Source organism: Podarcis filfolensis (assembly GCF_964270895.1).
Source record: "Podarcis filfolensis genome assembly, chromosome: 15".
Lineage (NCBI taxonomy): Eukaryota > Metazoa > Chordata > Lepidosauria > Squamata > Lacertidae > Podarcis > Podarcis filfolensis.
Window position 1 is genome coordinate 2,330,216 of NC_139618.1, and position 14,368 is coordinate 2,344,583.

The 14,368-nt window shown below is 47.1% G+C and overlaps 1 protein-coding gene and 1 long non-coding RNA gene across 6 annotated transcripts in view; one reads left to right on the top strand and one right to left on the bottom strand.

Moving 5' to 3' along the window:
* The window catches only part of LOC310750210, a 185,299-nt gene extending 184,534 nt beyond the window's left edge, over nt 1–765 (top strand). The window contains exon 4 of the long non-coding RNA XR_014541972.1: nt 750–765. This is a non-coding gene — a long non-coding RNA (uncharacterized lncRNA). The remainder of the gene's footprint in view (nt 1–749) is intronic.
* The window catches only part of SLC6A4 (solute carrier family 6 member 4), a 38,441-nt gene that overhangs the window by 20,052 nt on the left and 4,021 nt on the right, over nt 1–14,368 (bottom strand). The window contains exons 1-5 of one of the 5 annotated variants that reach the window (XM_083587662.1): nt 9,061–9,172; nt 7,840–7,933; nt 3,026–3,584; nt 1,114–1,248; nt 447–666 (exon numbers count right to left, since the gene is read on the bottom strand). In XM_083587662.1, the coding sequence (XP_083443788.1) occupies nt 447–666; nt 1,114–1,248; nt 3,026–3,467 (797 nt within the window). In that variant the 5' untranslated portion in view covers nt 3,468–3,584; nt 7,840–7,933; nt 9,061–9,172. Of the gene's footprint in view, nt 1–446; nt 667–1,113; nt 1,249–3,025; nt 3,585–6,788; nt 6,849–7,839; nt 7,934–9,060; nt 9,173–13,108; nt 13,508–14,368 lie in introns of those variants that run through there. The other 4 variants (XM_083587661.1, XM_083587663.1, XM_083587660.1 and 1 more) reach the window with 4 other exon arrangements.

Genomic DNA, 14,368 nt, shown 5'->3' on the forward strand with positions numbered 1-14,368 from the left:
GTTTGCTCAGTGCAGAACTTTGACAGAATTATCTATGCCACCAGCAGAGATGGATTGGAAGGAGGTGAGAACAGAGCAGAGAGTCATCCAGAGATCCAGAATGCACCCTCCTCTGTTCATGGATGCTTTGGGCACTTAGGAACCTTGTGTGTTTTGACATGTTTCTCACAGCTCTAGCAGATCTTGTGTTCTCTGGCACCTAATTAGGGAATGACTAAGGCTGATGTTGCAGAGGGCTTCAGAGGTTGTTGCAGGCATAAAAAATGAACCATTAACTCTCACTGATGCTCATGAAAAGCAGTTGCTAACTAGGAGACCTGAGCCAGTGCCTACATATAAAGAAAGCACAGAGTTTAACACATCCGTCCCTCCTCGAAAGCTCCTTCCCCACCCACCCTGCTCCACCTTATTCTGGCATGGCTGTCTCTCCACTTACATGCACTTACGTGTAAAATTCTTCTGCCGGCGAGGTTGAGTTGGCAGTCCAGGCGGTGCTCTTGTTGGAGAAGTAGTTTGTGCAGTTGTTGGTGTTCCAGGGGTTTTTGCAGCTGGTCCAGGGCAGCTCACTCGTGAACGAGGAGATGAGGTAGTACAAGGCCCATGCCATGATGGTGTTGTAGTACGAGGCAATGTAGAAGCCAATGATGCAGATGGCGTAGCCAATTCCTGGATGGATAGAAAATGCTGGCATAAACGTAAGAAAGACGGGTGCTCTGGTGTTCCTATTAAGTGATCCGTTGGTAGTGCAGAGGCTTCCATGCAACACATGGAGCTCCCGTAACTTGCTCTTGAGTGCAGAGGTTCCTATGCAGCCATGGAGCTCCAGCACAGGCCATAAAAAACATGGATGAGGGCACAGGCAACAGCATATAAAATGGCATTGTCAGTCATTTTTCATGGTGTGCGTTTATTGGGAACTATGCTCATAGTAAGTAGAGAACTTTTTATGCGTGGATTTTGAGAGTCAATGCAGAGTTACATGTCTAAGACCTCTGATCTCCACATATGCCAGGAACCCTCCCCTGAAAAGCCCCTGGCTCCACACGCCGGGTGCTCTGCAGCTTTAACTGTGACCCAGAATTCTGAGAATAAAGATTTCCCCTTGAGGATTACCTTTGAAAATGGGACAGATCTTCCTCCAGATTGAGATGCATCCATTTCGGTGATACTGCCCCAGTGCCAGCTCCATGTAGAAGAGCGGGATCCCTCCAAAGATAGCCATGATTGTGTACGGGATGAGGAAAGCCCCTGAATCAAAGGGACCAACGTCAAAACACCATTCAGAGAGGCATTGGATGGTAACAAGAGGCCTACGCAACAAAATGTTGCAGCATGGAGTGTTTCTGATCAAGATGCCAGCCAGTCAGCTGTGCCCTCCCCCAGAAGACTCAGTTCCCTTGACCTCCCACCCCCAACGTTGCTCAGCAAAGGTCAGTCAGCATTTCCTTTGGCTCCTCCTCCCTTAATATTAGTTCTAAAAACCTTGGTGTTTCCCCAAGCATGCTGACAGATTCCTCTTGTGCCTGGGGGGTGCACTGTGTCCACAAAGGTCTCTGAGTGCCAGAAATAGAGGGAACAAGGTGGGGGTGTTGCAACAACAATGTTGCTGTGTGGAGTACCGCTGTTCAAGACCCCAACTACTCCCCTTTCCCTAACCCCAGTTTTCCACCAGTCAGCCAGCTGAATCCTTGCTGGCCTGTTGCATGTTCAGTTGTGCATGCGTTGGGGGCGGGGAGTATGTGTGTTCAGTCCCAGCTACATTAAAATCTTTGATATCTCCATTGATGCCTGTGGCCAGCTCTCCATTCCATCTTGAGGACATTGCAAAATAGCTTATCAGAATGAACAAGTCAGGAAATGACTTTATCGAGGCAACAATGCGGTTTCTTTCCTTTCTTGGATCTGCTTATCTTCCGCTCCAGCCGGTTGTCAACATTTCATGCCGCCCAGCCTTTATGGGGCTATTTTAGGGATAGCTCCCTATTTTGTCCACAGCTCCAGGAGCGATTTTAAGAATCCCTCAGTTAATACAGGTTGCTTCCATGCTAGAGTCCACTTGGAGTGTGTGTTGTTTTTTTGTAACCTGTCGGTAGGCCTGAGCAGTGTACCAATACATCGCCCAGGACCGTGTATGGCGGCTTCACCTGGCAGTATATCATGGGTGAAACCGACACAGCTCCTGAGTCCCTCTGCTACCAGTGCCACCTTCAACATCGGGCCGCTGGTAGCAGAGGGACTCAGGAGCAGCAGCGGTTTCAGCTGCGCTATACTGCCGCATGAAGCCGCCATTGCGCTCTGCCCCTCATGCTGCAGAGGGAGGAGCAATCTGTATCGCCGGGCCCATACAACTTATTCCTTCCTCGGCTTCTTTAAACTGTTCCCGCTGCTCCCCCACCTGAGCAAGCCCCTATTCCTCACGTGCAAACTGGAGAGGCATAGGGCTCACTCAGCTGAGCAACGCAAACAAGCTGTATCGCCCTGACCTGCGAGGCGCTGGGAGGAAAGCCCCTCAGCTCCTGCAGTGAGAGTTGCGACAGTTTCACCCCGTGCCTTGTGGGCTGGGGCCAACGCAGCTTGTTGCTGCATATCACCAGGTTGCAATGTTTGGCTGGCGACACATTGCAATGTTGAAAACCTGACATTGCCCAGCCCTGCCCGTCAGCATCTTTTAAGTGGGAATGCTGGGTGGCATGAGAAAATTGAGTCTCAAGCAAATAAATATATATACATAGTCTTTATTTAATTGCAAAGAAATGCTTGCAATCGGCCTTGCCTCCAGTTCTTGCTTGGCCTTTGGTTGCTTTGTGCTGCAGGTTTTTCGGGGGGGGGGCAGCTGTTAGTTCACAGCACCACCATCCTGCTCCACCCCCGAGTATATGTTAGAGGAGCAAGGCCCCAGTGCTGTGCCCAGATTAAGCGGGGGGGCTGCAGGGTAACTGACTCTTGTGAGCCACTTTGAGCTCAACATTTGTGTTTGGAAAAGCAGACTACAAATATTGAATCAAATCAATCAATGGACACTCACCTCCTCCGTTTTGGTAACATATATAAGGGAAGCGCCATACGTTTCCTAGATCTACTGCATAGCCAATAACAGAGAGGAGAAAGTCCACTTTCTTGCTCCAAGTCTCCCTCTCCTCCAGCTCCATCAGCGGCTGCTGACCCTCTGCCACACAGAGGGTGGTGGTCATGGGAGCAGTGGGTGTGGTAGGGGCGCCTTCGCTGCCCCCTGTCGCATTGCAAGGACCTGGGCTCTGGGCTCCTGAAATCCCATTGGACACAGGGCTCGTTGTCTCCTCCTTTTCTCCCTGGCTAGGGTGGGCTTGGTTTGCACCCTCCACCAGTTGGAATTTAGGTTCTGTGATCTTGATCAGGAGTCCATTCTCTGAGCAGTCATCCCCTTCCTTACAGTTCGAGGCCTTTGGAGGCGTGAGGGGCTGGGTCTCGCTGGGAGCTGCCTTCTCCATTCCGGTGGGTTAGAAGGCAGCCTTCCTATCCATCTGCAGGGGACTTCCACTAGGACCGCCTTTCCAGCCACAGATTCCTTTGTGGGTTTTCCAGCATCAGCAGCTCAGCTGTGGGCCCTGCAGCATGTTTGAGGAAACAGGCAGCTCAACATTTTAATTGTGGAGGGGAAAAGAAAATGGCAAGATGATTATCGATCGGTTATATGGTCTTATTTTACATAAACATGCGTACAGAAATGAAACGCTTCTGTTCTTTGATTTAATAATGAGATAGAAGAACAATTGTAAGAGGCAAGATTGTAGAAGGCAATGTGAAAGCTCATACCAATAACAAATTTAGTTGGTCTGTAAGGTGCTACTGGAAGGGATTTTTTTATTTTGTTTCGGCTACGGCAGACCAACACGGCTACCTACCTGTAAGCAGGTACTTAAAGGCATTTTGGTGTATAATGTGAAGGACAAGGTGGTGGTCTCTCACCATTCCATATACAGAACCCAACCAGGGTGACTCTTACTTCAGTGTGGTAATGGGATCGCATCCTCTACCACACTTGGAGCACCAGGACAGCTTAGGAAGCTGAGGCAAAATGGGGGTGGGTTGATACACTGCTCTTCAGTATCTGCTGCCTAAGCAGCTGCCTCAGTCTACCTCATAGTAGGGCCAGCCCTATATGCAAGAAACGGGCAGGTACTGGGGTGAGTGATGTTGCTGCTAGTACTGTCACCAAATCATTTCATTTTACTTACTTGCACAACATCCTTGTGACCCGCCCAGCCCAGCCCACCAGCATTCAAGTTGAGGAGGTATGGAGAAGAAAAGCTCAGAAATAGGATTTGGTTATTTGTGTGAGTTTCACTTGATTCATTCAACCAATACTAGTAAAAGTAAAGGGACCCCTGACCATTAGGTCCAGTCGTGGCTGACTATGCGGTTGCGGCGCTCATCTCGCTTTATTGACCGAGGGCGCCAGCGTACAGTTTCCGGGTCATGTGGCCAGCATGACTAAGCCACTTCTGGCGAACCAGAGCAGCACACGGAAATGCCGTTTACCTTCCTGCAGGAGCGGTACCTGCTTATCTACTTGCACTTCGTGCTTTTGAACTGCTAGGTTGGCAGGAGCAGGGACCGAGCAACGGGAGCTCACCCCGTCGCGGGGATTCAAACCGCCGACCTTTTGATTGGCAAGTCCTAGGCTCTGTGCTTTAACCCACATCGCCACCCGCGTCCCTCAACCAATACTACCTGCAGTTAATTTGAATATGAATTAAACATTAGTTTTGAAGGGGTGGAAGCATACTGTATTAGTTTGTAGATGGGGGCATGCATACATCATAACAAGAGCTTTCTTTAAAACTTCCTCATGGGAGTGAAAAAGAAAAGCCTTTCCTAAGGTTTTGCCTGCCATTCGTAGTTGTTTGTTTTAAATGAGTACTTACATTAAAAAGAATTAACTTATATTAAAAAGTCTGATTCAGTCAGGCGTGCCATTTAGTCAATAGATAATTTTTAAAACTTGATTTAGCTAAGCAATTAATTGGTTAAAGTCAAACCAAGAATCATTGGCATGTCAGGGCATAAAATTCAAATGGCACCAAACAGTGGCGTGAATGTAATCTTCAACGGCACCTCAAAATGCCTTCCCTGCAGCAGGGCCAGACATTGCTATTACATGCAGGTAAGAATAACAAATTGCACCCAACTAATTTCTACTCAAAGTAGACCCTCTGAAATTAATGGATCTGCCTTAGTCCATTAATTCCAGTAAGTCTACTCTAGAGTATGACTTACATTGAATACCACCCTATATTGTGCACATTGATAACTCTACATTACCAGGCAGAACAAAATGTTCCTCTTCCAGTATAGCCTTATACACACCTACTCAGAAGCAAGCCCTGTTTCTTTTTGTTGGGCTTACTCCCATGTAAGCATGAGGAGAGCCATAACAATTATTATCCCAACGAAGCAGACCCAGGTCTGTGCAGTTTCCATTTCCATCCTGGAGTTGCATCCATCTGGTTAATTGGCCCTTTCCTAAGAATATACGAAGAGCCCTGCTGGGTCAGAGCAAAGCCCACTTAGTCCAGCATCCTCTTCTGCTAGTGACAAAGCCCCAGTCTGGCATAGGCAATGGACTTTGGCTCTCTTGGTGCTTTCCAATTACTGGCATCTTGCTCCAGATTTGCAGTAATGGTTGGCCTTCTTGTTACTACTTTAGGAAAAGACGCTGCTATTGCCCTCTGCCCCCGCAATGACAGTCTAATTGGCACTGACTTTTCTTTTTTCTTTTAATAGTATTTTTTAAAGGATCTATCCTTGCCACCCTCTCTTCATTCTGTTTCGTTGATCCCTCTCAGTGGACACAAATGCTCTGATTTCATGTCCAATTGCTGCTACCTGCTGTCACGATTTGACCTACTCAAACTCTCAGGCGCGCCCAAAGTAGCTCTTTGGAACCCGGCCATTATTTGTAATAACCTCTCCCTTCTGTTTTTATAATCAGGTAGGTCTTGTACCAGCGGAAATCTGGCCAAATAGGGGAAGAATGATCTAACAGCCACGCTGTTGTGCTGGGTGAGCAGTGCTGTAGCCAGAGCATTTGTGGTTCAAGTCACACCATACTCCCTCTATCCCACCCAGTCTTCATTGTGGAGAGTATAATACCGGTCTAATTTACAGGACGGTTGAACATGCCAGCTGGCTTTGAACATTTAAGGTGTGCTATGTTAGGTGCAAAGGGACGTGGGTGGCACTGTGGGTTAAACCACAGAGCCTAGGACTTGCCGATCAGAAGGTCGGCGGTTCGAATCCCCACGACGGGGTGAGCTCCTGTTGTTCGGTCCCTGCTCCTGCCAACTTAGCAGTTTGAAAGCACGTCAGAGTGCAAGTAGATAAATAGGTACCGCTCCGGTGGGAAGGTAAACGGTGTTTCCTGTGCTGCTCTGGTTCGCCAGAAGCGGCTTAGTCCTGCTGGCCACATGACCCGGAAGCTGTACGCCGGCTCCCTCGGCCAGTAAAGCAAGATGAGTGCTGCAACCCCAGAGTTGGCCACGACTGGACCTAATGGTCAGGGGTCCCTTTACCTTTTTACCTTTTTACCTTATGTTAGGTGCAAAGCAGTCTTAGAAAAATAAAACCAAGATATCTGAGGATGTGCAAATCAGACAGTGCTTCTAGTCCAGCATCCTGGGCATTCAGAGGTATTGACTTCCTCTGGCATAAAGCAACATACGAAAGCAATGTATCCATCCCTCTTAATTTTTGTGGTGTCGTGTTTGCGTGATTTTTAAAAAGCATTGCTTATTGAACATTGGCATTACCAGATCAGCTTCTTTAAAGCCCCTCCCTTCCTCCCAGCTGCAGAGTTCTAAACTGTCATAATTCCAGCTATTTGAATGAACGCACACCCTCCCCTCCCCCTGAGAACTCTGTTCTCCTCAGCCACCGTCCACCCTGAGATTGTGGGGATACGGTGTGCTGTGATGAGCACCGAAAATCGTGGAAACTTTGCTGATGTTTGGAGGGGGGCTTATTGCTCTGTGGTAGAACCTCTCGCTTTGCATGCGTACGGTCCTGAATCCAACCCCCCAGGTAAAAGGTCTCAGGTTGCAGTGATGGGAATTATCTCTGCTGGAGACCCCAGATATTGGCTTCCAGGGAGCTAGATGGGCAAATTGTTTGACCTGGTATAAGGAAGCATCATCGGTTCCTAAGAGAGTGAAAGGAGCTCAGTGGCAGCGCACCCTGCTTTGCCTGCAGAAGGTCCCAGGTTCAAACCCCTGCATGTCCAGTCAAAATGGATTAACAGGTGATGTGAAAGACCTTTCTCTGCCTGAGGCGCTGGAGAGCTGCAGCCTGTCAGATGATGCAGTTCTGGTCTAGATGCTGTAAAGCACCTTCCCATGTTCCTACAGTACCGTATTGGCCTGAATATAAGCCGCACTTCCTCCCCACCCCCAAATTCCAACCATGAAAAGTTAAAGTGCAGCTTAAATTCATGACCTTACAAAAATTGGCTTTTACGATATCACTGCTGAAACAGAAATATGTTAAAACGGAACAAAAAAATGTTTTATTGCCAATTTGCAAGCTTGAGTGCCTTCAGAATTGTAGCAATTGCATAGCGATTTTAGCGATTGTACGGTAATCTTTGCAGGCTTGCAAGATCAAAGGCTTAAATTGGCTTGCAGCAATTTTCACCCTGTAACCCAATTTTAAGGGAGTGGGTTATATTCAGGTATTATCTTTTTTTCTTTTTTCCTCTTGAATTTTAAAGGTGCGGCTTATTTGCGAGTGCTGTTTATATTCGGGCCAATACGGTATATGACTTGCTAGTTGGAGAAGGTGCCACATTGGGTCATTGAGCCTTACCTACAAGAAGGGATGGAAGGATCTTTCAGTTTCATTTCTCCCAGCTTCTCATTTTTCCAATTTTACATTCAGTTCTCCACATTTTTACAGCAATCTGCAAATTTGTTTTTAAAAAATCCTCATGAAAATTATTCAGCACTTTAGTTCAAATCTTTCCCAATAAACTGATTTTTGTATGCAGTTTTGACTAATGTACAGATTTTTGCAAGTAATTTCCCCTAATATAATGCATTTCTGTATGTTATAAGTAAGTAAGGGAAGTCATAGTACCACTCTATTCTGCCTCCGTCAGACCGCACCTGGAGTATTGTGTGCAGTATTGTGGCCATCTGTCTGCATGGCCACCTGTCAGGGATGCTTTGGTTGAGATTCCTGCATTGCAGGGGGTTGGAATAGATGACCCTCAGGATCCCTTCCAATTCTATAGTTCTACGAAAAGACTATTGCTGGTTATTACATACCTTTAGTGTGTGATAGGTTAAACAAACAGCTGTATTTCTTATGCTCACATAACTGCTGGAATCTGACCAAAAACCACAAGTATGAATGATGGAGGAGCTTTCATAATTTGGGAGTTATGAGCAACATCCCAAGAGACATGAAAGTAGCTTCTGAGCACTTTCCGTTCACAGCATATCGTTGACACATGGCATGTCACACCACAAGGTGTTGTGATGGACAAGCCTAGCGTAAGTGGCTTCTTTGAAAAAGCATTGGGCAAACTAATGATCTATGGACAGCATGCAGCTAAAACAGTTAAAAGAGAGGACACCCCTCAGATCATCAGATGTTGGGGACAGGGCTGCCTGTCTCCATCCAGTGCTCTTCTGGGAGAGGAGTAGGGATACCTGGCCAGTTCCTATCATAGGCAGAGTAAAGGTTTTCACCAGCCGTCACCAAGCTGTGGCGTCCAGACGTTTTGAGCTACAACTTTCATCAGCCTCATCATCCCACAGCAACATCCTGTGGACTTAATTGGCAAGACCTGGGTTTAAATCCCCACTCAGCCATGAAGTGCTAGGGGACCTTTGGCCCACTTTCACTGCCTTACCTACCTTGCAGGATTGTTGTGAAGGGGGAAAGTGGGGAGGATCTGCCCCATGCAGCCCACAGGAGCCTTATTAGATCAGAGAACTCTAACCAACAATCCAGTATCAGCATCTCCCGGCTGTGGCCAGGTGGGGGTAGTTTGTAAGAGGAGAAAGGAGAAAGCGTTTGTACCTGCTGAATCCTGAAATTCCAGGGCACAGAGAAGGCTCCCCATGCAATCACCTGCTAGCTCCTTTTCCCATGCAGAGAAACCTGGATCTCTAGGGCCATGCCCATGTTGCAATTGTCATACCTTGGTTAATCATCAACTAGCGCACAGCTATCTACAAAGACCCTGAAGCAGCAAACAGCACAGAGCAGGAGACGGAGCACTTTCAGTTTTTCCCGTGAGGATCCCACGCCTGGGACATCCTTTCGGAGCTCTGCCACTGGAGGGCTCAGCCAGCCTCCGAAAATAATAAAAACCACGCTGGGACTGGAAGCCCAGTGATTTCACAACCTGGGCAAGAGCAATTCAGTGCCAGGTACAATTGCAGAGAGGCAACCCGGGTGGACTTTAAGCCTCTGGCTTGGACTTGATAGAATGGCAGAGAATGACCCACCGGTCACAGGCACCCTGGAAGAGAACTGTCCACAATCATCTTCACGTTCCATTCCACAGCCAGTTTCGGTTAAGGCCACCCTGGGCTCCTGCTGAGTCACATCCAGTGCCTCATCTTTTTTATATACCTATAAGTAACTTATTTGTAATTACGGCTCAATTCCATAGACAGTTTAGGATTTGCTCATGGAATTTGCTCACTGCCACAGGACGTGTTGACGGCCACCACCTTAAGGCAGCTTTCCAAAAAGGAGGAGACCAACCACAGTTAGCAACCCAGTATCCGAATGGAGCCTCCATATGTATGCAGGGATAGTGCTTTAAGCCATTCTATTATTTCTATATTCTTTTATTTCTATATTTGATTCCATTTATGAATTGCTTCCCGTAAAATATCTCAAAGTGATTTCACAGTTAAAAAATCAAGAAAAACAACATCAACAAATTTATGGGCTGATACGGAAAAAAACATTTTCCAAGTGGCACAGCACTGGACGGCTGATGGCAAGTAAGCAACAGCCCGTCTAACTGTGGATTGGTCTGCTTAACAGCCAGGCTGCCCAGGCACCTTTAAAAAAAGAAAGACCACGCAGCCATGTCAAGAGTTTGGGGCAGCAGGTATCCACTAAACAAGACTTCGCCATCCTGGTGCCCAGCAGATGCTTTGGCCCATGGGTCCCATCAGTCCCAGCCAATGGTGATGTTGGGAGTTGTGGTCCAAACATCTGGAGGGCGCCAGGTTGGCAAAGTCTGCGCTAAACCCCTTGGGGCTCACTTCCTCCTGGGACTGGCTCCTTCACCATCTGCCATTCTGCCCGTCACCACCCAACACTTTCCAGGTCCTCCAGTGAACAGCATCAAGGATAAGAGTTTATTACTATCTATTTTTGTTCTGAGCCGCTGGAAAGGTCACTCTTACGCAAACACAGGCTGGCTGGCTGTTCCTCAACAGCTGGAAGCACCACTAATAAAAAACATACAACCTGGAAAGTGCACCCGGCTTTGGGGCTGCTCTTTTTCTCAAGCACAGCTTAAGCCTTGAAAGGAGCTCTGGGAGACATTTGGAGGGTTCAGGCACACCTTTGCTCAGAGGCAAGCTAAGGGAAAAGAGGCTTCTCCGCTGTGGAACGTGGGAAGGAGATATGCAAGGCAGACCACAGGGCCATCCAGCAGAGCATCTACAGTGGCCGGCTCCCAGTGGTTTGAGCCTTCCTGCAGATGCTGGGGATTAAATTGAGACCCTCTGCTTACATTATCACCAGTGCTATTTTTCTAGGTGCCAGACCTGAGATCCTGGGGGGGGGGGAAAAATCCCTGCTTACCACTGAGCTGTGGCAACAGATTCCAGTCCCCTAGGTTGTTAATAAAGGGCTGACCTGAATAGAAACATGGGGAGCTGCTTTATGCAGAGTCAGGCAATTGGCTCATCTCGGTTGGATTGCCCATGTAGCCTGGCAGTGGCTCTCTCCTGTTCCAGGCAGGAATCTCCTCCATCCATACCTGGAGATGCCACAGACTGAACCCAGGACCTCCTGCCCACAAAGCAGGTTCCCTGCTTCTGAGCTGTGGGCCCTTCCCCCAGAGCCATTAGGGTCCCCCCATTCGTTTGAGTAGTCTGACTTATTCAGCAAAAGCTGCCTGGTACAGGATCAGGCCATATGTCCATCTAGCTCAATAATGTCTACACTGACCGGCATCAGCTTGCCAGGTTCTCAAGCAGAACACTATCCCAGCCCTACTTGGGGATGCCGTGGAGTGAACTTGAGACCTGTTGCATGAACAGCGTGTGTTATACCACCAAGATGCAACCCTTGCCCCTTTGCTGCAAAGATGGGAATGGACTTTTCACCCAGGAAGCCTCTTGGGTGATAGTTGGTTGCTATGGAGGAGAAGTGCCAGGGGTCAGTCTGGAAAACAACATCTAATCAGCAATCTCCAGGTGTGGAAGTTGGCTGTGCTTTTAAGTTCATGAGGAGGAAAAGGCACTTTCTGTAAGCTCAGATGTTCCTTAACTTTCAGTTTTCCTCACAAGAACCAAACACAGTCCTGGCACTAACACCACGCCCCCCCCCAACCCCCCTCTAAAAATCAAGCATTCCCTGTAGGATGCATCCTGCAGGGGTTGAATCCAGACTTTGCTTTAGGGAGCATTTTTAGTAGTTACCCACACTTTACCCATGCCAGACCCCTGCCAAAATACTGTATTTTTTGCTCTATAAGACTCACTTTTTCCCTCCTAAAAAGTAAGGGGAAATGTGTGTGCGTCTTATGGAGCGAATGCAGGCTGTGCAGCTATCCCAGAAGCCAGAACAGCAAGAGGGATTGCTGCTTTCACTGCGTAGCGATCCCTCTTGCTGTTCTGGCTTCTGAGATTCAGAATATTTTTTTTCTTGTTTTCCTCCCCCAAAAACTAGGTGCGTCTTGTGGTCTGGTGCGTCTTATAGAGCGGAAAATACGGTAACACCTGAGATTTCACCCCTTCAGTTTTTCAGACTCTCATGGGAAAGAGTGGAGAGTCCTCCCCGACCTCAGGAATGAATGTATATGGGTAGCCTGGCTGTTATCTAACTGTAGTTCATGCAGCTTTGAGTGGGGATTACTCAGGGTGATTTATTTGCAAAAGGAAACTTTGCCGTAGGCCAAGGCAATTGCATTTAAAATGCATCTTGCAGGCCAGCGATAGGTAGCTGGTCTTCGAGGCCACTCTGTTGGGCCCCTCACAGCCAAACACCAAATCTTCATCAAAGTACAGCTTAAAAGTTTCCCCCCAGTTTCACTTGCAAAAAAGAGAACCATTTCTCTCCCTCACCCAGTGGTAAGAAAACAAATAAACCCACCCACAAACATGCACACAATTTAATGGAGGCTGGTACATTCCTGACTTATCCAAGCCAAGCCCACCAACCATGGATTGTGGTCCGATAGGGGTTGACAGCCTCAACCCCACCATTTTGGCAGCAGAACCAGAAAGCAGGGCTCTTTGAATGGGGCTAGTGGGTCTGTGTTTGGTTTTGTGAGATAATATTTCCCTTCACTTTTGGATTCAGTACATAACTCAAATGCCTTATGTCACTGCGCTTAGCTGTGCTTCATTTTATGCTCAAGAGCACTTGCTTCATTCACTGGGGAGTCTTCAAGGCTAGACGGGGCCAACTTCCTTTGGAAGAATGGATGCTTGGAACAGGGTTTAGCAAAATACGTTTCAAAAATCTACTACCATGGGGAGGAATTTGGTTCAGTTTGGATTTCAATGCAAAACTAGCAAATCAGCAATTTTCCAAAGCAAATTGTAACACAACTGTCCTTTGAAATTCTTACACTAACCTGAAATTTGCGGTGCAGTTCAGCAACCACATATTTTGCACTAAAAATTGCTTGGAGTGCATAAAAACCACATACATTTGTGAAAATAACATATGAAGCATTATATGAAGGGAAATCACTGGCAAAAAATCTGTACGTTAGGAGAAATTTCAATCCTAATTTGCTGATTAATTTTCATTACGACTTTTTAAGATAATAATAATAATTGCAAGTTAACGCAGAAATATGAATAACAGAATTTTAGGCTGGAAAAATGAGAAACTAAGAGAAATAGACAAATACATTCATCCCTACCTGGGCTACAGTCTGTGCAATAAAATGACCCCTCCAATGTCACAGAAGGGATGGAAGCTGTAGAGCAATCTCTTCATACCAAGTCATGCTCTTGGTCTTTCTAGCTAGCAATGTCTGGGTTCATAGTCTGAGAGTCTGTTTCCCATCACATGCTAGCTTATCCTTTTAACAGGAGAGACCAGAGATCAAAGCAGAGACCTTATTCCTGCAAAGCATACACTCTTCCCTCTGAGCTGTGACCATTCTGCGCAATATTACCAGATCTGGTGATTCGTCCACTTGGCCCAGTGTTGTCTACTCTTGACTGGCTGTGGCTCCCCATGCAGAGAAGAGTCTTCTCGCATCACATGTTCCCTGGTCCCTTTCTCACTAGAGGTGCTGGGGGTGAATGGGCTCTTAGGCATGCAAAGCAGAGGCTGCTACCAGAGAGTTATGGACCTCCCCTAAAAGAGAGAAGGATCCACCCCATAGCAACCTTTAAGAACCACGTTCTGGATTCAGGCAGAGGCATCCAACCGTTTCCATCTAAAACCCAAAGGATGGGATTTGCTCTCAAAATCTGTTCCAGCCCTATGCAAACCTCATTGACCCTGGGTCATGCTTCTCTGCCACTCCAAAACTTTGGCTCAGATTACTTCCTTCTCTTTCCCTCTCCTCACTTCTAATAAGTCTTCCTTGACCTCAACCTTGTTTTTCCTGCAGATTGTAGGTCCATTTATGAAACCATTCCCCACTTCATTCTTGCTACGCTTGTGAAGTCTTGACTTGTTCATTCATCCTGTCTCTTTCTCTCTCCTCTCCCTCCGCTCTCGTCTGCCCTTACATTTCAGATGCACTGGGGTGCGGTGGCTTTTTGCCTGTGTGCTAAGTGCCAGCCGTGTTTTAAAGCTTGTTTTTAGTATCTTTTGGGGGTCAATCATAGCTTCCCAGTCAGAACAAAAACAGTCTCTGAAGTTCTTCCCAGCTTCGACAACAAGCTCCGGAGCCAATTGTCTAGAAAAGCACAAACCTTCAATTTTCCACAATTGAGTCTATGTTTATTGTTATTGTTATTTATTATGGTCTGCATTCCTGACGAATCTGTGGAAATTCCAGACTCCTTTGGGCAAAGACCTTTTTTTCGCTATTTTTCACATTCAAGCCGTGCGCAGCTTGAGCTAGACCAGCTCTTGACGGGCTCCCTCGCAGCAGAAAGCAAACTTTAAAATGTTCTGCCTAGGAAGATCTGTTGTTTGTAGAAAGGACCAAAAGAAATTTGTG